Raw genomic sequence first — 24,917 nt, forward strand, 5'->3', positions numbered from 1 at the left:
CTTGATGACCTTGTAACTCTTTTTTTTTTTTTCTTTTTAGGGCCACACTTTTGGCATATGGAGGTTCCCAGGCTAGGGGTCCAATAGGAGCTGCAGCTGCCAGCCTACGCCACAACCACAGCAACGCCAAACCTGAGCTGTGTCTGTGACCTACACCACAGGTTATGGTAACACTGGATCTTTAACCCAATGAGTAAGGCTAGGGATTGAACCCGCAACCTCACAGTTCCTAGTCGGATTCGTTTCCACAGCGCCACAACAGGAACTCTGACTTTGTAACTCTTTATAATGAAGAGGTACCAGTTTTTCAAGTCTTGAACAGTTACCTTATTTCATATTATTAATTTCATTAAAACAAAGCAGGGGAGATACATACACACATTCTGGAGTGAGACATAGTTTACAATAGTACAAATCTATCCCACAGAGCTGTGGTGAGAATTAACTGAGTTAATGTGTCTACTGCTTAGAACAGTATCTGGCACACAGCAAATCCACATTAAATGTTAGTTATTATTACTCTGACCTGCTTTGGGAAGCAATGGAGAATAAATGAGATAAAACAAAAAAGACTTTTCCCTTCCATGTTTATGTACTATATACCCTACAGAGCCCATCTCTTATTGAAGGAGAGGGGCCCAGACCTAGCCATTTGGGACCTTAAATAAAATGACCTTCACTCTAAAAAATTCAACACCCCCCCCCACAAACACACATACACACACACAAAGAAGTTCCCATTGTGGCACAGTGGAAACGAACCTAACCAGTATCCATGATGATCTCTGGCCTCGCCCAGTGGGTCGGGGATCCGGCGTTGCTGTGAGCTGTGGTGTAGGTTGCAGATGTAGCTCGGATCCCGAGTTGTTGTGGCTGTGGCGTAGGCCAGTAACTACAGCTCCAATTGGACCCCTAGACTGGGAACTCCCACATGCTGTGAGTCGGCCCTAAAAAGAAGAAGAAAAAAAAAAAAAAATTCAAGTCCCTTCTTTCTATAATGGATGGTCAATGAACAACTGTTAGAAAGGATTTTAAAAAAAGAAAGAAAAAGAAAAGTATTTGAGGGCCCAGACCCTCAATTACTAGCACCTATAAGAAGGTATATAGTTCTATTTGAAGACACAGATCTTTTTTTTTTTTTTTTTTTTTTTTTTTGTCTTTTGTCTTTTTGTCTTTTGTTGTTGTTGTTGTTGTTGTTGCTATTTCTTGGGCCGCTCCCGCGGCATATGGAGGTTCCCAGGATAGGGGTTGAATCGGAGCTGTAGCCACCGGCCTACTCCAGAGGCACAGCAACGCAGGATCTGAGCCGCGTCTGTGACCTACACCACAGCTCACGGCAACGCCGGATCGTTAACCCACTTAGCAAGGGCAAGGACCGAACCCGCAACCTCATGGTTCCTAGTCGGATTCGTTAACCACTGCGCCACGACGGGAACTCCTGAAGACACAGATCTTTAAGTGAACTGCTAAGAACCTGAGCTTTAAAGCAACTTGGCCAATTTTACAGCTGGATTTGCTAGAACATGCTTAGAGGTAAAAGGCTGGGGCAAAAAAAAAAAAAGAAAAAAACAAAACAAAACTGGGCCAGCACTAGGAAAATTTTGAAACAGCTGAACTCCATATATAATAAGTCATAAGAGTAGTGAGGTATTATCATATATAGATGTTATTTGTTTTTTCATAATTCCAAAGTCACCACTTTAAATATATATGTTGATTATTGCAAATAAAGTGTTACATTTTCAAGCCCTCTGACTTTGTAACCTATAAGCTCCTGCACACCCTGTCTTTATATATTCTCTTCAACCACAATTAAACCCACAAGGTCTTTTATATTTAATCCTATTGGATGTCAAATACATGGGGCTTCAAGTCTCGCACAGTTTCTGAAAAGATATAATATTTTTTGTACTGTGTTAGAATCAACCAGTCCTGACTTTATCCCAAGACAAAGACCATCTCATTGAACAGTGCAACGAAAATGTCTTCATTTGTATATTGTTCAAACAATTTGAAAGTAGGCAATAAATGACTGTTCAATGAGTGAATCAATGAGTATGGAATTTAATCCAGCTATTCCACTGAGATAACCTAAGTAATAACACAAGCATCATTCTATTAAGTTTCTGCAAGCTGACTATAAACCATATATCAGGTTTTCATAACCAAGTCACAGTACAATTCAGTCTGTGATTACACAAACATATATTTGAGAGTGGAATGCCAGAATTAATATGTAACTAAGAACACTCAACTATATAAAAAAAACACTTTTATATATTACACGTGTTTAACCAAATTTTCCTGTGTCTAGTCAAGGAATCAATTTATATCATATAATCAACTATTAGTATCAATCACAAACTGAAATAACAAAATATGAACAGCCTACCTGAGTATCTTTATATTTGTCTCGTAAGTCCAAGAGCCGATGATAAGCTTTAATGGCTTCTGAAAATTCCCCAACATCAGTGCTAGTGAGAATGTAGTTTTCCCAGATCTGCCAATGTTCATAGTTGCACTTGAGGGCTTCTTGTAAAGTTCTAAAAGCTTTTACTCTATTGGAGGTCAAATTTGAAAAAATAAAATGAGATAATGAATAATCATAGTTAAAACATTCAATTTAATTTGGTAGAAGAAAAACAGCAAATAATTCTAAGAAAGGAGGAAAAAAAGAGAGATGTAAAATAAAATATAAAGAATAGAAATGATCAAAACCAAAAGCTGGCTCTTTAAAAAAAAGCTAATGAAGCAGACAAATGTCTACCTAAAATCCCATTTAGAATTCAGAAAAATGGCACAATATTAGTAAATTTTAAAAATCATAAGAGAATACTAAAAACAAATTATGCAAAATGAGCTAAAAATAGCCAAATACATGAATAAAAATGAACACCAGGCTAGGCAGATAAGCCTTATCAAACCATCATAGAACCCATGCCTTATTCAAGCCTCTTCAGAAAGGTTGTAGGCTGCAGAGGTGGCTCAGATCCCGCATTGCTGTGGCTCTGGCATAGCCTGGGAACCTCCATATGCCGTGGGAGCGGCCCTAGAAATGGCAAAAAGACCAAAAAAAAAAAAAAAAAAAGAAGCAGGTCCACACGATCAGTGACTTTCCCCACTAGTCACTGAACATACAAATCATTTAATCAATCTCTAATATACCTATGCTACCAATCAAAATGACTTCTTTACAACTGTCCTTTTAGTCTTTTTCATAACACCCCATGGACTACAGTTTAGTTTTTTATTCTCTATATTAAATAATTTACCTGAAACTGTCATAGAATGCACAGATTCATTTATCCCTTGGCCTACTCACCTTTACAGTTAAAAATGAAGTGCCCATGCTCTAACACTTCTTCAAATTCAGCTCTAAATGGTTTCTCTTGATTTCTTTTTCTTCTTTTTTTCTTTACTCTGCTCCATACACCCACCTCCCACATGATAGCAACTGCCTTCAATATCAGAAGACTGAGATTCCCCAGGGCTCCACCCACAGAGAGGGTGGTGATGAGGTTACCCTACTGGGGAAGAACTCAATAAGCAGCAATCCACACCAGAAGAGTATCCTTTTCCCTGTTTGTCCTCCTACCCTCTAATCACAATTTTCTGCCCTCAAAGATTTTGCAATGAAATTTTTTTTTAATGACTTTTTTTTTTTTTTTTTACAGCCACACCTGCAGCATATGGAAGTTCCCTGGGCTAGAGGTCCAATCAGAGCTGCAGGTGCCAGCCCACGCCACAGCCACAGCTCGTGACAATGACGGATCCTTAACTCACAGAGACAGGCCAGGGACGGAACCCACATCCTCACAGACACTGTGTTGAGTTCTTAACCCACTGAGCCACAGTGGGAACTCCGATGACTTCTTTATAAGGAATTTCAATTTCTGATTCACTTATCAAACCCACAGTGGTAGTGATGACATAACTCTGACAGTTATATAGGAAGACAGAAATTTTCCCAAGGGAATGGTAGGGACATGACGCCTACAGGAATAAGGTGACAAAGTGGAAAGAGCACTTTAGTGAAGAACCTGGTGACAGCACAAGGAGAGATGAGAGAGTTTAACGGGTCACTCTGAGTCATGGATAGGATTCTTTGAGAGGAAGAGTAATAACTTGCTCCTGACATAACAATTTCATGAGTCAAACATGAGCCATGTCTGGAGCAGCAGCAGCAGCAAAGAAAGCAAAGAATAAAAAGGCAAGACTAAGGGAATGATTTACCTCTGACCTTACAACCCCACTTTTATACAAAAACCTATTCCTTTTTTTCAGGAAGACAAAAAAGTATCAAAAAGACCTTGAAGAACAATGTGCAAGAACCACTGAAAGAGTAATGAGAACTCTCAGGATTCGTGGGCTGGAGGACAGCATAGAGCATCAAGAGCCTCACTACATACCAAATTATTAGGGTTGCTAGGAAAACACACTGAGATCCTTCTACAACCATGACAGGGATTTCCCCCGCCCCCCCCCCCCCGCCCTGTTTAAGCCAAAAGGGTCTCTAGTGAGTTTTAACACAACCAGTTGCAATCAAGAATACTATTTTCTCAAGATAGTGGTAGAAAAAGCAGTACTTTATTATATAGACTGTCACCCAAGAGCAGCGGAAGCATTTCATGATCTTGATGTAACATGGATTTAATGATATCTTCAGCAACACTTGTGAGTCCATAAAGAAAAATTAAGTTTGAAAATAAGGCCAAATAAAAATAGAAATATATCCATCCTTATGTCATTTATTTAAAATCAAGGCAACAGCCATCCTTCGCTTTCTGTAGCCAGTCCATAAGCCCAGTGGGTTGTCCCCTTTATAAACTGGCAGCTGCCCCTTCTTTTTCCAGTCCATTTATCTCCTGCCTGGACTGTTATACCAGCTGTCTCCTAACTGGTTTCCCAGCTCCCCGTTTCCTCTGCAGTCGGTCTCACACACTGCATCAGGAAAAACTTCCTAAAAAGCTTCTTTCTTCATGAAGTTGCCTCACTGAAATCTCTGGCTTCCTACTGTCAACAGGCTAGAGAATGTCAACTTGTTAGTCAGCTAAGCAGACCAGGCTGCCATCTGACCTTCCCAACCTCATCGCTCACTACAGATCTCACTCTAGTCTCAAGCTGGACTGTTCTGCTCCTTCTCTCCTAGAGTGAGGCCTTCCTGCTTGTCACTTTGCATTTGGTCACACGCCCCTTGCCTGAAAGGCTTTCCTCTCTCTTCTTGACCTACTCCTCAAATGTTAAGTCCAACATTCTTTCAGAAGCGTTCCCGACCCAGCATCAGACACCTTCGCTCTTCCAAAGTCCTACAGGACCATATGGGGGGGACAAAACAAGTGTTCTACAAACCTCACCGGCAGTATTACAGCCCCTCATAGTTCTCACGTGATACCTACCACATACTACTTACACTGCTAATCATTTTTTTAAATAACATGGCATAATGTTTTATTTTTTTTTTAACCTGCACTTCTGAAGACATTGGTCCATACTTATATTTCTCGATAATGTCCAGTACACAGCAAGCAATCATTAAGAATCTGCCTGTTGAGCTGACTTTTATCAAGTAATGAAAATGAGGCTACAAAACTTCAGTATCAAATAAAAAGTTCAAGTAATGTTTCTTATTTTATTACATATTAAGTGTTTTCAAGGAAGAAACAAGGAGTTCCTGTCGTGGCGCAGTGGTTAACAAATCCGACTAGGAACCATGAGGTTGCGGGTTCGATCCCTGGCCTTGCTCAGTGGGTTAAGGATCTGGCGTTGCCATGAGGTAGGTCACAGACGCAGCTCGAATCCCACGTTGCTGTGGCTGTGGGGTAGGCTGGCATCTACAGCTGCGATTAGACCCCTAGCTTGGGAACCTCCATATGCCTTGGGAGCGGCCCTAGAAAAGGCAAAAAAAAGACAAAAAAAGAAAGAAAGAAACAACACTTAGAATGCAAATAGCTACATTAAGGCATTATAACTCAAAGATATGGGTAGGCAGGGAAAAAAGTATAAAGAGTAAGGCACATTTCATGGTTCAGCTGAAGGAAATCCATTCATTTATTTTGGAAGCAAAGTTCTTCCCACTTTTTGGAGGTACTCACTTTTGTTTTAATCGGATATAAGAAGTTGATAAATTGTTCCACGCTTCAGCATTCTGAAATGACAGAAAACCCAGTTAGAGACTATTCTCATTTAGGCATAATCATTGCTGCAACCAAAAATCGAACATATTTTCCTAGTCCAAGATGTGCTCTTGCAATCATAACTTTCAAGATGTTTAAAAGTATGTAAGAAAACTAAATAATTAAACTTGACATTTATAATTTAGAACAAAAAAAATCACATAATCAACAAAATGATTTAACTATTAAAGCACCAATCTGGAATTTAGTTAAGAGTTTATCTCCAAATTTAGATTTATGAAATAGCTGGGCAATTTACAACATAATTTACACAAAATATAGATTTATGACAAATCCAAAGCAATGCAGAATATTGTTTTTCCTATCTTAAAAGGCTTTGCTATTTTACCATCATCCTTTATCAGATAGGAAAATAAAGGAGCATATGTTCTCCAGGGTTATGCCTGAGTATTTCCTCAATCAAACTTATTTCTCTACCTCTGCCTCGGTGCAATGACAAAAACAAATTAAACCCTCTATATAAATGTTGATTCTCACAAGAACAATATAAATTATGCTTATTCCTCTTTGTTTCACCTTTTGGAAAATATAGAGCATATCGTTCTCAAGAACCATACATATGATTTAAAAATTTACTGGGCTATAATGTCTTGTTTATCACATCACCTAGAATGGTGTAATGCCTATACTGAAGAATCAATAAGCTGTAACAAGTTGTGAGGACATATTTATATAGTTACACTGTTTTTTAACCAATTTATGCATTTTATATTTTACTTATTTTCAGAAGGTGTATTATTTTTTTATTCTTACCAGTTAAGTTATTCTTTTTATCACGCTATATAAAATATTTAATGGTATATAAGGCTTTCTTCTTTATAAATTTTAGTTGCATAATATACACAATTTTAATATAATGATAATTTTTAAAGAAAAATTGAAATGTAATAGATAATACTAAATAGTAAAGATGAAAGCCATAAAAAATGGGATAAAGTATAAATTTCCTATTTGTCTCAGCATATTTTCCATTCCACTTCTCCAGAGGGAGTCGCTTAATCTCTTTCTTAAGATCCATGATATAATAATCTGTGCGAATGTAATTGTGTTTAAATATATGTATTTTATTCTGTAAAAAAATAAATAAAATTTCAAAAAAAAAAATTTTACTTGGCAATGGACCTCTACTTAGAGACCTATCACATTTAGTATCAGACTAGCCTTATGACCATACCAAGTTACAAACTGTACAAAATATAGGAAACAATTGTTTTTGAGAAGCTGGGCAACAGGAGCACAGGATTGTGATCCTTAAGAGAAGGACTGTTGCGGTGTCTCTACAATCCACCTTCACTTCCATACAGAGGCACTTTGAGGGCTGCAGCATAGAAAGACAGAAACCAGGAGTTCCCGTCGTGGCTCAGTGGTTAACGAATCCGACTAGGAACCATGAGGTTGCAGGTTTGATCCCTGGCCTCGCTCAGTGGGTTAAGGATCCGGCGTTGCCATGACCTGTGGTGTAGGTCGCGGATGCGGCTCGGATCTGGCGTGGCTGTGGCTGTGGCTGTGATGTAGGCTGGTGGCTACAGCTCCGATTCGACCTCTAGTCTGGGAACCTCCATATGCCTCGGGTGCGGCCCTGGAAAAGACAAAAAGACGAAAAAAAAAAAAAAAGACAGAAACCAAAGAAAGCATAGCAAGTCTTACTGAGATGAAGAAAAGAGATCAGAGTTCAGGGCTGAAAAGGAAGTTGCAACTTGCAGGACAAAAATACCAATGAAGAGAGATCTGTGCAGAGAATAAGCTCCAGAAATCTCAATAAGCAACTCCTTGAGTTTTTGGCTGAATACTAAGCTACTCGTGTGCAGGGCAAAATTTCTTAAGGCCAGCAGAGAACAACTACCAGAGAGCTGGGAGCTGAATGGAGATTGCGGAGGTCACGCAGTGCTGGGAGTCATTCAAGTTCCAACCAACTGGAGTGGAGAATTCTCACTGATCACCCATGGGATTATGTTTGGCCCCCAAAACGTCACACCTTAAGAGAAGGGTGACTGTAATTCTAGAATAAGGACAACTCCAGACCTACCCTAAGCTAAAAGTCAAGCTGATCCACAAGTAACTTAACCAAGTGCCAAAATAAAACGACCTTTCTCAAGGGAAGACAACAAAACCCAGAAACTCAACCACACAGCATCCACAAATATAGGAAATTAAAAAGAAAAAAAAATGGTAGAGAAGAAATATCCACAACCAAATTAAAAATAAGTTCACAGAAACAGACACAGAAATTAAAGACATGTTGGAATAAGCACACAAAAACTTCAAAGGAGCTGTTAAAAAAAAAGTCAAAGATTTGCACAAAACATGAACATAATAAAGGAACAAAAGGGGAATCTCAGGAGAAACATGAAAACTATAAAGAGAACAAAAAAATTCTTGAACTTAAAAAATACATTATCTGAAGTGATGCTTAGTTTTTTTAAAAAACTGAGATGCACTGAATTAGTTTCAGGTGTACTATACAATGCTTTGATATATGTGCATATTGTGAGGTGATTACCACAATAAGTTTAGTGAATAGCCACCACCACACAGAGTATGGAAAATTTAATGAACAGGTTTAATAGCAGATTTGACATAAACATAAGAGTTAAAACAATAAAACAAACAAAAAAAACCCTTAGAAGAAAAGATAAGGTAATCTTCATGATCTTGGATTTGACAACAGATTCTTAGCATTAGCGACAACAGAAAAAGAGATAAGCTGGACCTCATCAAAATCAAAAACTTTTGTGGAGTTCCCACTGGCTTAACAGGATGGGTGGTGTCTCTGGAGTGCTGGGACATGGGTTGAATCCCAAGCCCAACAGAGTGAGTTAGGGGTCCAGAGCTGCTGCAGCTGTGGGGTGGGTTGCAGCTGTGGCTTGGATCCGATCCCTGGCCCAGGAACTTCTTGTGTCCTGGGGTGGCCAAAAAAGAAAAAAAAATTTTTTTTTAATTAAAAACTTTGGTACCTCTAAAGACACTTTAAAGAAAGTAAAACACAACCTACAGAATGCAAGAAAATACCTACAAATCATATACCTGATACGGGATGGGAGGTTTTTGGGAGAAGTGAGGAGTGACTGATGAGTACAGGGGATTTCTTTTTATGATAATAAAAATGTTCTATAATTGACTGTGATGATGGTTGCACAAGTCTGAATATACTAAAAAAAAAAAAATCAATGAATTGTAGCTTTAAGGATGAACTAGATGGTATGTGAATTATTTACTATCTCAGTAAAGCTGTTAAATATTTAAAGACTATAAACTAACAGAACTTTCTAATAATGCAACTAATATAGCATATGCTGGTGAGCAACCAATATATGTGACACTTTGCTGTATACTTCGGCAAAGTATATTTTTCACTAAGAAAGTGTATTATCAAAATTATTTTCTATTCCTTTTTGGATTAGAATCTAAATAGACATTTCTCCAAAGAAGACATACAGATGGCCAAAAAAAAAGACACTAAACATTGCTAATTATTAGAGAAATGCAAATCAAAACCACTATGAGGTACCACCTTACACCAGCCAGAATGGCCATCATCAGAAAGTCTACAAACAACAATCGATGGAGAGGAGGTAGAGAAAGGGAATCTTCCTACATTGTTGGTGGGGATGTAAACTGGTGCAACCACTATGGAAAACAGAATGGAGGTTCCTCAAAAAACGAAAATAGAACTGCCATATGGTAGTGGGATCCAGCAATCCCACTCCTGGGCATCTATCTGCAGAAAACTATAATTTGAAAAGATACACACACCCCAATGTTCACTGTAGCACTATTTATAATAGCCAAGACATGGAAGCCATCTGAACGTCCATCGAGAGAGAAATGAATAAAGAAGATGTGGTACATATATACCATGGAATATTACTCAGCCATAAAAAGAATGAACTAATTCTGGAGTTCCCACCGTGGCACAGCAGAAACGAATCCAACTAGGAACCATGATGTTATGGGTTCGATCCCTGGCTTCGCTCAGTGGGTTAAGGATCCAGCATTGCTGTGAGCTGTGGTGTAGGTTGCAGACATGGCTTGGATCCTGCACAGCTGTGGCTGTGGTATAGGCTGGCAGCTGCAGCTCCGATTTGACCCCTAGCCTGGGAACTTCCATATGCCGCACCTGTGGCCCTAAAAAGACAAAAAGCCAAAAAAAAAAAAAAAAAAAAAAATGAACTAATTCTATGAGCAGCAACATGGATGGACAAGTGAAGTTAGTCACACAGTGAAAGACAAACATCATATGATATCACCTATATGTGGAAATCTAAAAAAAGGATATAAATGAACTTATTTGTAGCACAGAAACAGACTCACAGACTTTGAAAAACTTATGGTTACCAAAAGGGCCAGGTAGGCAGAGAGGAAGGATGGACTGGGGGTTTGGGACTGGCATATGCACACTGAGGTATATGGAATGACTGGCCAACAGGGACTTGCTGTACAGAACAGAGCAGTCTACCCCGTGGTCTGTGATAATCTATGTGGGAAAAGAACCTGAAGCTGAATGGATATGTATATACGTACAAATGAATCACTTTGTTGTACAGCAGACATTCTCACAAACTTGTCCATCAACTATATTTCAATAAAACTATGTAAAAAACTACAAAAATATTTTCTAAACAAAACCATGAATAACTTGGCTATTATGAGAAGAGACTTAGCTCTAGGTTTATAAATCATCTATCTTAGGATGCGGCCTTCAGCCAAAGGTATACTTTTCTCTAACACAAAAGGAATTAGTGGAGTTCCTATTGTGGCCCAGCGGAACTGAATCTGACTAGTAACCATGAAGCTACAGATTCCCTGGCCTCACTCAGTGGGTTAAGGATCTGGCATTGCCGTGAGCTGTGCTGCAGGTCGCAGACAAGGCTAAGATCGCACATTGCTGTGGCTGTGGTGTGGGCTGGCAGCTGCAGTTCTGATTCGACCCCTAGCCTGGAAACCTCCATATGCATAAGCGGCCCTAAAAAGCAAAAAAAAAAGAATAAAAAGGAATTGGGGTTTGTTTTCTCAAATAAAAGTTAGAATCTTTTTTTTTCTTTTCTCTTTTTTTATTGTGATGAGAACATTTAACATGAGATTACCCTCTGTAAATTTTTAGGTGCACAATTATAATTACAGGTGCAATTAAACAGGCACAAGGTTGTACAGCAAATCTCTAGAACTTATTCATCCTGCATAACTGAAACTACATCCCCATAGGAATTGCTGTTCTGAACTACCCAGACAATTCAAATAACTGAGACAGTACTAAAGAGCTAGAGAGTAAGGAAAGAAGACCAAAGAAAACTTACATCAGGTTCTAGGGTCACACAGCGCTGAAATGCCCTGGCTGAACCGCTGTAGTCTTCCAAAGCCAGATAGGCACAGCCCAGAGAAAACCACACCCCGAGCTGCAAAGACCAAAAGACACAGTCATTCAAACACAGAGACATTTATAAGATGTAATTTGAAAATCATGTAAGATACTCTCAACAAACATTCTACATCAAGAATGCAAAGCTATATAATACATATTTGCCTTACATTTTATATTAAACATATGAAATTTAGCAAGGGAGATGGCATTTTTCCATATAATTTTCAAAGCTGATACACTGCTGAAAGCATGTTCAATATCACTGTACATCTTCTGCTAAGAAAGACCATACTTTGTGGTAACCATCTCCATGGAGCAATGGAGATGCAGCAATGGAGAACTCTGTTGATAAGCCTGATATGATAAATGTGGTTTAATATAGTATTTCTCCTGAGCATCAACTATGTAAAAAGTATCAGGAGGTTTACAGCAGGTGATGACAAACTTGAGAAGAAAAATGTTTGCTTCCATCTTCATGTTAGACCACATGTACTTCTGCAGTTTAACTAAGAACCAAACTGCCCTAGCATGTATCTGCTTAGACATGCCTGAAAAACAGAGAGAATCTGGGTTACTAAACAGTCATGCAAAGTGGAAAGTCTGACTTAGTAAGATTCGTAAACATGGAGATTTAGAAAACAGGTAAGTTAGGAAGTGGCTATTGAAATTTCAGAAGAATTCTTTACATCACAAGGTTTCCTTAAAATTCAATAGCCTCTATCAAAAGGAAGATAAAACTGATAAAAATTTCAATGAAATTAGTCAGAAATACAGCTATTGCAACTTTCCCTTCCTTTCAGATATAGTCCGTAAGGCCAGCCGCAGAACCTAATCTGCTTTCTTACTTTGACTTCCAGGACAAAGGCAGTGAGTCAGCAGATAGATTTGGTTGAACACTTTGGGGTGGGAAAGGAAGTGAGGTGCTCTGTTATCTGTCCAGAGCCTTCACGGGGGCTAATAGGAGGCTGCCCTACATCCCTCCTGTGCCTTGTTGAGGCCTGAAAGTTCTTTAAGCAGATAAAGAGTTTTAGCCAATAATTAGAGATAAGGCTTAGAAAGCAAACATCCTTGGGCAATTTAACACTTTGCCTTGAATTCACCAGAGGCTATAAATAAGCGCTATCAGGAGCCTTTAGGAGAACAGACTTTGTTAGAGGGATAGGTAAAGGCTGAAAATGGGGGTGGGTTTGTGTTTGGAAGGGTGGGGGAAGCAGAAGTAATAGGCTGAAATTAAGTTGGAAGTTCACATTTCTGCATCAAGGGACTCCAGCAACTTAAAAATCAGCTCATTACACTTTGCTTTTGTTTGGTTATTTATAGAATCAAATGAAAAGGGTTCCAGCGCACCAAACCACACTCACTAAATTTATTCATTCCGAGAGAGCCAAGTCTGATATTAATTTACAAAACAATATATAAAACAAGCTCTCTTACTTCTAACCAAATTCAAAGTTTAAAAATCGGTGTATTACATTTCATTATCTATAAGGTGTACTTTTTTTTTCACCATTTAATATCTCTGAAATGGATGCCTCTTAATAACCAATAGCTGTCAGAGTTTTACTGGCAGCATTTTATTTTCTATACAAGGTGGCACTTAAAATAAATGTGCCTCTTATAAATGATGGCATCTTATACCCAATGAATCATGGCAGCAAGTTTATTTGGAATGAGGGGTATTTCATCCTGGGATTAAATCAAGGAAAATGAGAATTGCCCACAAAGTACTCAAAATGAATGTGCCCTGCTTGCTTCCTACATTATTAGCAAAGAACAAACTTACCACAAAACTATTTCACATGTGTTATAAAAATAGCAAGTGTAAATTCAAAATGTAAACAGAGAACTTTATTTCTCAATCCACCTGAAAAGACAAACATTAAAGATGTCTGGAATCGGCAATTATCTTACAGCTCTAACATACGCTGGTGATGAGATTACTATTTAAGCTTTTTAAACAAGTCAATGTTTTGTAACCAATGTAATAAAAGCAAAATAAATTTAATGAAAATGAGGCAGATGACAAGTTAATATGTAGTTTACAGCTCTCTTTTCTTTTTACTCTTGGTTATTTGTGAGTTATCAGCAACTGAAAAGAAATTCTAGGATCATTAATTGCTAGTAGGTTTTCGCCTACTGATATAATTATGATGGGAGATGATTTCCACACACACCCTATTCTTTGAAATCACAAAATAGCTCAAGAGAAAACAACTCTAGGATTTTCTAATTGCTTCTGGCTGACACACTAAACCATCAATAATGCATTCATACCGTGTGTCTCAATTGAGGTCCTCAGAATTTGGGGGACTAAGGAGAATATTTTACTTTTTTCATTTTGAACTGTTACTTAACCTATATTACCCTGACTGGCATCTGGATTTAGTATGGTTATGCTCGTAAGAATAGGACATCACAAAACAAAAAGGAAATCAGAAGTGTGAAAAAAAAAAACCCTCGCAATTCCTCAAATTAACACTGTATATGGTTGAATAGCGAAGGTCTTTATCTTCCAGTGCAATGCTATCAGACAGAAATATAATGTAAGCCTCATTACATTTTCTAGCGGCCACATTAAAAAAGTAAAATGAGAGGGAGTTCCCACTGTGACTCAGCAGGTTATGAACGAACCAGACTAATATCCATGAGCATGCAGGTTTGATCCCTGGGCTCGCTCAGTGGGTTAAGGATCCAGCATTGCCAAGCTGTGGTATTGGTTGCAATGTGGTGTAGGCCAGTAGCTGCAGCTCCGATTCAAGCCCCAGACCAGAAACTTCCATATGCCACAGGTGAGGCCCTAAAAAAAAAAAAAAAAATAAAATTAAAATGAGGGAGTTCCCACTGTGGTGTAGCAGGTTAAGATCTGGCATTGTCTCTGAGGCAGCAAGAGTTTTCTGGTGACATCTCTGAGTGCAGTAGATCACAGCTGAGGCTCACATTCTATCCCTGGCCTGGGAACTTCCATATGCCATAGGTTCAGACCAAAAAAAAAAAAGTAAAATGAAATCGGCAAAATTAATTTTAATAACATTTTTTAAAACTCTACAAATCCCAAATATTATCATTTCAACGTGTTATCAACATACAAAATTATGGAGATTTTTTTTTTTTTTTTTTTTTTTTTTGTTCACACCCACGGCATGTGGAAGTTCCCAGGCCAGGGATCAAACACGCACCACAGCAGTGACCTGAGCTACTGCAGTACAATGCCATATCCTTAACCCACCGTACTATGAGGATACTCCTGGAGATATTTTATAATCATTTTTCTCACGCAGAGTCTTTGAAACCTGATGTGTTCTACAGTTACTGCACATCTCAATTTGACCAGCCACATTTTAAGTGCTTAACTGCATGTGGCTCCCGTACTGGGCAGCATGGTTCTACACTATTTCTCCAAGGCACTGGCATAGATCCTGGCCTATCGACATGTCTCCCTTTTTTTCTCCATTAAAAAAACTAGCTCCTCTAGTAGAGAGCTTCCCATGGGCTCCAACATTCATATACTATAGTCCCTCTTGTTCCTCTTCATATGACAGCAGCCAGAATAATTAGCCCTTAGTGAGCATGTATTATGCGTGCCAAGCGCTGATAGCCTGAGTTTTCACACATCACCTCATCCACTCCCCACAACAGCCTTGCAAGGTAGTAAATATTACCCTCATTCAAGATGTGACCATGACCACAGAGTCAGTCAGGGATAGAAAAGGGATTGGAGGCCTGGTCAGTGGGACTCCAGAGCCCATCTCTCCAAAGGCCCACGCTGCCTCCCGCTTACCTTCTGCCCACACATAGCCATGACTCATGGCCAAGTCAGGAGAGAGACTGGTGGGGGGCGGGTGAGGGGCAGGCAAGACTCTAGTACACATGGGAAAACCTGGGAGATTGATTTTTTAAAGAAGCTGGGCGTTAGCTACTCCTCCCTCCTCCCACGCACCTCTCCTGATTAGGCAAGTGGACAAAGACAAAGCAGAAGAGTGGATGCCCACGCTTAGCTGGAGGAAAGAGCTGAAAGGCAAACCTCTTACCAAGGCACTGGGCAAGAATGGAGAAAGGTAATCATCTGACAGAGGGGCTCTGGTTGAGATTTCTGTGCAGCTTATTTCCAGGGCAAACTGTGAAGGCAGGCTGGCTATAGGCAGGGCAGTGATCTTTAGAAGGCGGTAGTCTAAGCTTTTTCCTCTAAAGGAGCCAATACGGAAATGCATGTGATGATACATGTACTTAAAGAATAGTTTTAAGTTATTTTAAAACTATTATCAAAAGCTGGGATAGTTGAGAACATGATCTCTCATTAAATTACCCTCACAAAGCTCCCTAGAGAAACAGTGGAAGAGAGGGAAAGACTGGATTCAAGAGGTTCTGAGGAACCATATGACCTTGGTCATGTCACTTAACCTGAGTCTCAGTTGCCCAGTCATTTAACTGACAGTGGATTAAGCAAAACTTCCAGGGCCCCTTCAGACCCCAGATTTTTAAAACTCAGAGGTGACAGGGTTCAAAGGTACATTGGTGCCATCTAGCGGTAAAACAAATATACTGATGATGCAAATAGAACAGCAAGTTTGACCAACTAGGAGGAAATCAATTCAACCAGAGGCCTTAGAAATCACTGAAAAGAAGCTGAGAGGAAAAAGGCCTAATAAGAAGTGATTTGCCTAAAGCCACACAATGGTTCCTGGTTCCTGTTGTGCAATCCATGTGATGAAGAAAGTGACTACAATACTTAGTAAACCTCAATAATTAAAACAGAAGTTAAGGAGTTCCTGCTGGGGCACAACAGGATTGGCAGTGTCTTGGGAGCACTGGAAGGCAGGTTCAATGCCCAGCACAGTGGGTAAAGGATCCAGTGTTGCCACAGTTGCAGTTTGGGTCGCAACTGCGGCTCGGATCTGATCCCTGGCCCGGGAACTCCATACGCCTCAGGGTGGCCAAAAAAACAACAACAACAACAAAAAGAGGTTAAACAGCATGCTCCTCTGAGGATTAAGCACCACTGGACAATGGGCATGGATTACTTTTACAAAGTTATTTTTTACAAGGGTATTTAAAGCACCTCTGCAAGATGCCCTTTGTTTGTTACACTTTTCTTCCTTAAATTATGAGCTTACTACTCAAATTGGCTTCCTTCCCAAGGTTTCTGCAGAATAGCTTCACAACACTGTAAATCAACTATACTTCAATAAAAAAAAAAAAGAAAGAAATTAAGGGAATCCAAATAATAATTATCAGTAGCTTCACTCTTTTCATTTATTTTCCTTATAGGATTTACTGAATTTTTCTGAGGTCCCATATGATACAGTATCACACATTATAACTGAAAGCTACACTCTCCATGCTCTCCCTTCCACATCCCTGAGTCATTCCCATGACCCCAAATGCAGATAAGTTTTTGAATGTGTCTTCATTATACAGGAAATGACCCAAGCCAAAACCAAGAGAGATATCAATGCTGTTTTGGTAGTAGCTTTTCCTGAAGGGATGCTTCGTGCTCATATTTTTTAAAAATGTGTACTACCAACCCTTTCGCAACCAAATTTCTCATTTACTGAACACTAAGTTCTCCTCCCTAAGGAAACACACGTCTTAAGCTGTCAGCTTCTCTCTCTCAAAGTTTCCTCTATTTCAGTGTCTTCCTTTAAACGAGAGGGGCAACTAAATTTTATGCTTTTTTCTTTCACTAGGAAGCCTATTAACTGCTGAGTGGCCTCCTCTTATTCACGTCCTAGATTTGGTTACTACTGGTTCTTCTACATGCCCACGCCTTCCAGAGAATTCACAATGTGAGATAACCCAGGTGTTTATACATCATCTGCATGAGACTCTCCTGTTCAATATATCTTCCTCTTTTTAGGTATAGATAATGGAGTAACAATGATTTTTCCACCACACCACTACCTCCCTGCAATAGGCAGGACAGAAAAATCCATGACTTCTGAGACCCTAAGCGGGCCAAGAAATATCCTAGACACTTTATATACACTGGCTCTGATTTTCCCAGCAGCAAACTGAGATAGGGATTACATCTCCACTTCACAAATGAGGAAACTGAAGCTCGGAAAGATGAAGAGATTTACCTTGGGAGCACGAGGATTCAGGCCCCGTCTATGCAGCAGAGTTCTGCCTCCCCACTACCCCTCAGGCCCAGCTACAGCCCAGATGTTATCACGGTGCTCATATTTCTTGGCAGTTATGCAAGCTAGACCGTAAGAGTTTCATTTTTTATTGCTTACCAATATGAGAGAGGAAGAACAAAAAAGAAAGACTGTCTTTTTTCTCTACATATTATTCGCATATGTTCATTCTCCACTGGAATGTAAGCTCCATTCTCCTTGACTTCCCCACCACAGTAACACAAGCACACAATGGCAACTCTGCAGCTCAACGGCAAACAAAAACACTTTCTTCTTTCAAAAAGTGAAATGGAAGATAAAGTTAACCCCTACCAATCAAGGAAGAATGCAAGCTCTCAGGATAATTAGCAATTCTAGCAGAGTACTGCATCATAAAATCTGGTCTTACACAGAGCAGGGTCCGGGAAGGGCTGCCTTGCTTCCTCTAAAACTCTGGTCTTGGAGTTCCCGTTGTGCCTCAGTGGTAACGAACCCAGCTAGTATCCATGAGGACATGGGTTTCCTGGCCTCGCTCTGGCATTGCCATGAGCTGTGGTGTAGGTCGCAGACTCAGCTCAGATCCTTCCTCCAACTCCTGGAGATGCCCAAAATTCAAAATATGGCCTGGTGTTCTCTTCCAGAACAGTTTTCTATAAAGGATTCATTCCTCTGCATGGCTTCACCTTACTTCCACAGAAAAGCCCCAACCTGCAAGCTCGATTCCTGGCCTCCCTACTGGGCTTAAGGCCTTTATGCCCAAGGGACTATGACCTCTTCACATTCAACACTCAAAATCATATCCTCTTCCCTACCAAAGATATTTTCCCTTTCTCCTGAATTCTCTGTATCTGCCCATAGGGACGTTTCCTTTCTGATAAAACTGGCATGCTCTAGGACTCCAAACTCTCCCTCAATTCTGCAATCCAGTGAATAAGTCCCGGAAAGTTTTCAACCTGTTCTATCTTTCCAACCTCTCTGCTAAAGCCACTGATCACTTATCTCTAACATTCATTCCATATTTAAACTTCCTAGACTATCACTTCTGTCATTCGCTCTTTTATTGAAAACCACAAGAGACATCCACATCTACAGCTTTAGCTAAACCTGAAGAAGGGCACTTAAGGCCCTTCACAAACTAGTTCTGTCCATACCATTTCCCAGTGGAAACTCTCTGCTCTCTGCTGATAGGTTGAGACAGCCTAATTCATTCCCACATCCTCATCTGATTCACGAGCAGGATCTCGATAATGCTTAGTTAGGCAACCACACAATGTACATTCGAACTTCAACATCTTGGGAAGGCAGCTAAGCTCACCACCATACCACCAATGCTCTGCAAAACTGCAACATATTGGAAAGCGAAACAAGGCATTAAAATTTAATTAAAATTACATGACCCTAACATGACCTTATTTACTGACCAATAAACTATTGATCATCAAGTTGGTTTTACTGTATCAGGGGACCTATAAGATAATTATGTAAGGTGAGAGAAGGGTTAACTAATGCTAATGAGGTAATCATTTCACAATATATACATGTATCAAATTTCATCATGTATACAATCTCATGGTACACTTTAGGCTGACACAATGTTAGATGTCAATTATATCTCAAAAGCTGGGAAATTTTTTTAATGTATTGAGATAACTGGTAAGCTCAGAGCAACTTCTGCTACAGAGGATATTCTTAATTCTAGTTTTGTTAATATTAAAGCTTATAAATATTTTTCTTAGGTATTGCCTTTTGGCCTCCATTTAAAGTACCTTATTTCTGGAGTTCCCATCGTGGGTCAGTGGTTAATGAATCCGACCAGGAACCATGAGGTTGCGAGTTCGATCCCTGGCCTTGCTCAGTGGGTTAAGAATCCGGCGTTGCCGTGAGCTGTAGTGCAGGTTGCAGACGCGGCTCGGATCCTGCGTTGCTGTGGCTCTGGTGTAGGCCAGTGGCTATGGCTCCAATTCGACACCTAGCCTGGGAACCTCCATATGCCGAGGGAAGCAATCCTAGAAAAAAAGACAAAAAATTATAATAATAAAGTACCTTATTTCAACAAATACTTGCGTGTGTGTGTGTCTTTTTAGGGCCGCACTCGTTTCCTCTGATCCACGACGAGAACTCCATCAACAAATACTTTTAAAGGGACAAAACTCATCAAACAAGTTGTCTCTATGATTCTCTGTGTCACCAAACTTAGACAATGATAAAGTATAGGCCTTCTCAATTACATTCTATTTCTATTCTAAAACAGAATATAAATTATTCAAGTAAAATCAAAAGCTCTGTCAAAAGCTTCTGGCAAATTATTATCAGTGTTTTAAATACGATAGTACTTTCTTTTTGCTACTGTAGTTGATATAATTGAAACTTTTTTAATGATTTTTATTTTTTCCATTATAGTTGATTTCCAGGAAATTTTTGTAATGAAAAGTTAAAAGATTTCTCCTAGGCAGACGCTACAGACAGAACTCTATCCCTCTCAAAATTTGTACGTTGAAGCCCAACTCCCAATGTGACTAAATCTGGAGATATGGCATTTAGGGAGATAATTAAGGTTCAATGATGCCATAATGGTGGGCCCTAATCCAATAGAACTAATGTCTTTTCTTTTTTTTGTCTTTTTGCCTTTTCTTGGGCCGCTCCTGCGGCATATGGAGGTTCCCAGGCTAGGGGTCGAATCGGAGCCGTAACCACCAGCCTACACCAGAGCCATAGCAATGCGGGATCTGAGCCGCATCTGCAACCTACACCACAGCTCACGGCAACGCCGGGTCCTTAACCCACTGAGCAAGGCCAGGGACCGAACCCGCAACCTCATGGTTCCTAGTCAGATTTGTTAACCACTGCGCCACAATAAGAACTCCAGGACTAATGTCTTTTGAAGAAGAAAAGATACCAGAGGTCCCTCTATATGCACACAGAGAAAAGGCCAGGTGAGGAAACAGTGAGAAGGCAGCCATCTAAAAGCCAGGAAGAGACCTCACCAGAAATCAAGCCTGCAGGCACCTGACCCTGGACTTCTGGCTTCCAGAACTGGGAAAAAATTCATTTCCACAGTCATTTAAACCACCCAGTCCATAGTATTTTGTTATGGCAGCCCTTAGCAAACTAATACAACAGGGATAGTCACAAGTGTAATTATATATTTTAAATCCTGTACATCATTTGAACTCTCATTGTTCCTCTTCAAGATAAATTTCGATGTCTTCCTGTTTGAAAGTTTGCTTTCAATAATTAAAACTTGCTAGAAGATTTAAAGGCTGAAAGTTTTTTGAACTCCATTAATTGAATACATAAAAGATTTCCAAATAATTTTGAACACAACATAGCTAAAATGCAAAAGACTTCTTTGTTTAAAAAAAGCTCCCATCATTACAGGACACTTAAATTGATTTATAAGAAAACTTCAGGAATTCCCTTGTGGTGTGGCGTGTTAAGGACCTGGTGTTGCCATGGAAGTAGATCAGGTTGTCGCTGCTGTGGTTCCTGGCCCGGGGACCTCTGTATGCTACAGGTACAGCCAAAAAAACAAAAAACTTCAAAATTACAAACATTTTTTTTTTAAAGTCCATTAAATGATAGCAAAAAGAGAAAGCATATTCCACAGTCCACATCAGAGGAATTTCAATTCAATATCAGACACTATCACATCAGACATCACAAGAATTCTGAAATTCAACTACCCAAACAGTGTGTACGAAAACATCTGAAATTGACAACAGCTAGTTTTTATTTCCACTGGTGGAAGCTTGTTTGGAACACATTATGTCTACTATTACAACCAATTCCAAGTACATTTCTGCTCCACTGGTTCTCTTAATGCAGAAAGAGCATTCTTTTTACCATGTTGCCATGCTCCGCCGAAATCTGTATCCTTATCATCATCACTAAAAGACATATACTGTTACCTTCAATGTTTAACTTTTTAACTGAATTTACAATGGCATTAGAGTAAATTTCCAAAAATTTTATTCTGAATCCACTAATTAGGTGAAAAAAATTAAACCATTATAAGAACCAGATTAATGCGTTTTGTACTTGAAGCATCTGATGTCACTAATATAAAACCGGCAAATTCAACCGTTAGTGAACTTTTGCTAAAAGAGCTAGCACATTAACAACTATGATCTCACTTTTTATACATGCACAAGAAAATGCGGTATCGACTAATTTTCTAAACAAATTCTGCTTGTTTTCCTTTGCACTAGATAAAAAGTGCAATCTCACAGAATGACATGAAAATATACCTCCTACAGCTGCATAATACATCATTATCTTCGCAAATGCTCCATATATATATATATATATATATACACATATATGCTAATGTTTCTCCAGAAGACTTGAGTCTTCTGGTTTTCATGTGATTAGTGATATGATTACGGCTCCTGAGGTGGAATGTAAATAGCAACCACATTTTGTTCAAGTTACACATTCACTCTCTTGACAAGTGAAAACTGAGTTCTTAATTGTTCTCTAAAAACACACTTTTAAAATGTGTTTGCTTTCTGGAGATGATTACTGCCAAAAGGGTTTATTATAAACTATACGGAAAGTTACTAAGTAATATAATATGGAAATAGTGGTACATTTAGACCCTTCAATAAGTGACCCAATCCCTGTAGCAAGAGAATTCAGACAGTCCTTCATGTGCTTTTATTTCTGGCAGGATCGCTCTGCCTCCACTCCCCATACATCTAGCTTACAACTCCCCACATTTCCCACTAATCCTGCCAACTGGTAGCCAGGCAACGTCATGCGTGTCCCAGGGCTGCGGCTTGGCACCAACATCTGATATATACCAAGGGGCTTACAGAGACACTGGCTCAAACAATTCTTCTACTACCACCCAAGACCTGAAGAGGCTGGCCATCCTCAGCCACTCAGAGCAGCACACACAGCTGGTTTTAGCAGCAAGCATCCCGCACACTCTCTTTCAAAGGCCCATATTAGTTAAGTTGCATCTGGAAAGGGCTGGGAGGAAAGAGACAGGCACCTACTGGCCCTCTTCCAGATTTTAGTACATAAAGTAGGAGCTCCATCCATTGCAAATGCATTAAACACAGCATTAAACAAGGCCATGGCAGAAGATGGAAATACAAAGTGGATGTCGGTGAAAACCCATTCCAACCTCTTTTGATGTTAACTATTAATAAGAGCACTTCATTTACAAATTTAAAATCTGGGACAAATGTTAAACTGGATGGGTTATCAGGATAACAGGCATAAACTGGGAGGGCCACTGATGCTGAGTGAACTCGCAAATCTTTGTCTTTCTTCATGCTCCTCCTACCTGTGAAGCCAGTTCCATTCCGGCACATCTACTCACTTCCCATCAATCATCTCCGCTAACTCCATCCCATCTCTGGTTCCATCAGTCCACAGTGGCCCTTACCTCCTTTCAATTCCTATAGCCCTTCTGCCTAAACATAGGTCTTTGGAGATTACCCCCCCCACACACACACAGATATAATCTCCAAATTATACACATATATATATATACACACACACACACATATATATGCCAGTAATATAAACTCACGAGGGTGAGTGACCAGTTAATTGAGGGGGAAACTTAAAGAAAATTAAAAATTTTAAAGGAGGTAAGGGCGAACTCGATATAAGGAAAAGAATACAGTATGTGTGTCGAGGGAGGGGTAGAAAAGTGATAGGAAGTGACATTTTCCTTTTTCAGGGCTACACATAACTAGTTTGATATCTGAGCAATTTGTTTTTACTTTTTTCATAAACATAAGGGGCAATGAGAATAATAAATAACCACCTAAGAGTAGACGTAAGGATTTATGTTTTAATTCTGGTCCTGAGTCTATGAAATCCTGCTTGGGAGGTTTGGTGACCATTTCCTCCCGCTTTCTTTATATTCCAACAGCCCACAAACCCCCGAAGTCTAAGGCTGAATTTTGGCAGTTTCAGAAGTTACTTAAGAAAGTGAAACGGGAAAGTGTAAGTGGGTGACAGCTAGCAACCTCAAGAGCACAAATGCACGTTAAATAGGTCTTCTGGTTCTCTAGCAAATGCACCAAAGACAACGCATTTAGTTTTTAGACCATTCCTTGGTTTAGACCTAAAACTCAAACACTCCTATTTTTATACCAATTTGATTTCAGGAAGCCATTACAATGCACAAAAGCCACTCAAATATCACTCTCATTTTGCCTGAATTTTGTTATGAAATCTAATTGGTTAGATATGTCTGGAAAAGGGGGGGTGGAATTTTTTTTATACTGTGTTTCTATTTTCCTTTCATTCCAAGACTTACAGGAGACAATGGCATGTAGGAACTCTCCTTCCTCAGAGACAGTTGAAACTTGGATCGCAAGTTACAATAAGTCTACGGGGTTCAAGTTTGCATCTTGTAGTGGTTCTGTACAACTGGAGCATCAAATGCCTGCATATTTTGGCATGGCTTGCAGCCTGCTTGAATTGAATCCATATGACAAACTGCAAAATAGCTTCAAATAACATCTGTTTGTACCGTGACGCTGCTTTGAGCGATTGTCATTTCTTGGTCTAAGCAATTAATTCAAAATTATATAATGAGATCATCAAGCCCTGTTAAGTCCTCCCTTGCAAATTCCCTTATTCCATCTCTCTTTTCCCGTCGCCCCTCCCACACTGGTAACTGTCCTGCTAGACTACTGCTACAGTCTCCTAAGCCTGCCTACATCCAGAATCTCCCATGGCCATGGTGCTGCCAAAGTAATATTCCTAAATCACCTCCATGCACACGACATTCCTTCCTTGGAAACAAAGCCAAACACAGATCAACCCTTCAACGGCTCACTATTTGCTAAATAAAACATCAAAGCGTTCAGCTTTACATTCAAGACCTCCCATAATCTGGCTCCAGCAAAGCTTTCCCACTGGGACTTCGCCAGTCCCTTTCACTCTTAAAAAAACTAGCCTATTCACCAATGCTATGTTCCACACACACACACCCGCCTTCCCCTTGTGTTTCTGGGACTGAGCTCATACCAGCCACCTGCCTGGAAAGCCCTCACCACTGTCCTCTCCCTGCCTTGGCTATCCACGTATCATGCATCCCTTAGAGTCAAATTGACCATCTTCTCCTCACTATCTTCCAAAGGCAGAAATGCTCTCTTTGGCCTCTATAAAACTAATCTGTTACAAATTACTCTCTGGGAATTTCCTTGATGCCTTGTACTGTTGGCTAGTCCTGAGTCCCATTCCCTAGATAGTAACAGAGGGTACAAACCAGGCCATCTAGGG

General features: G+C 39.6%; 1 protein-coding gene across 1 annotated transcript in view; it reads right to left on the bottom strand.

Annotated features, from left to right (window-relative positions):
• TTC27 (tetratricopeptide repeat domain 27) overlaps positions 1–24,917 on the bottom strand; it is a 176,923-nt gene that overhangs the window by 20,828 nt on the left and 131,178 nt on the right. Inside the window, 3 exon segments of the mRNA XM_021087655.1 lie at positions 2,393–2,558; positions 6,093–6,145; positions 11,489–11,587. Of these exon segments, the coding sequence (XP_020943314.1) occupies positions 2,393–2,558; positions 6,093–6,145; positions 11,489–11,587 (318 nt within the window).

The sequence above is a fragment of the Sus scrofa genome, chromosome 3 (assembly GCF_000003025.6).
Source record: "Sus scrofa isolate TJ Tabasco breed Duroc chromosome 3, Sscrofa11.1, whole genome shotgun sequence".
In the NCBI taxonomy this organism is placed as follows: domain Eukaryota; kingdom Metazoa; phylum Chordata; class Mammalia; order Artiodactyla; family Suidae; genus Sus; species Sus scrofa.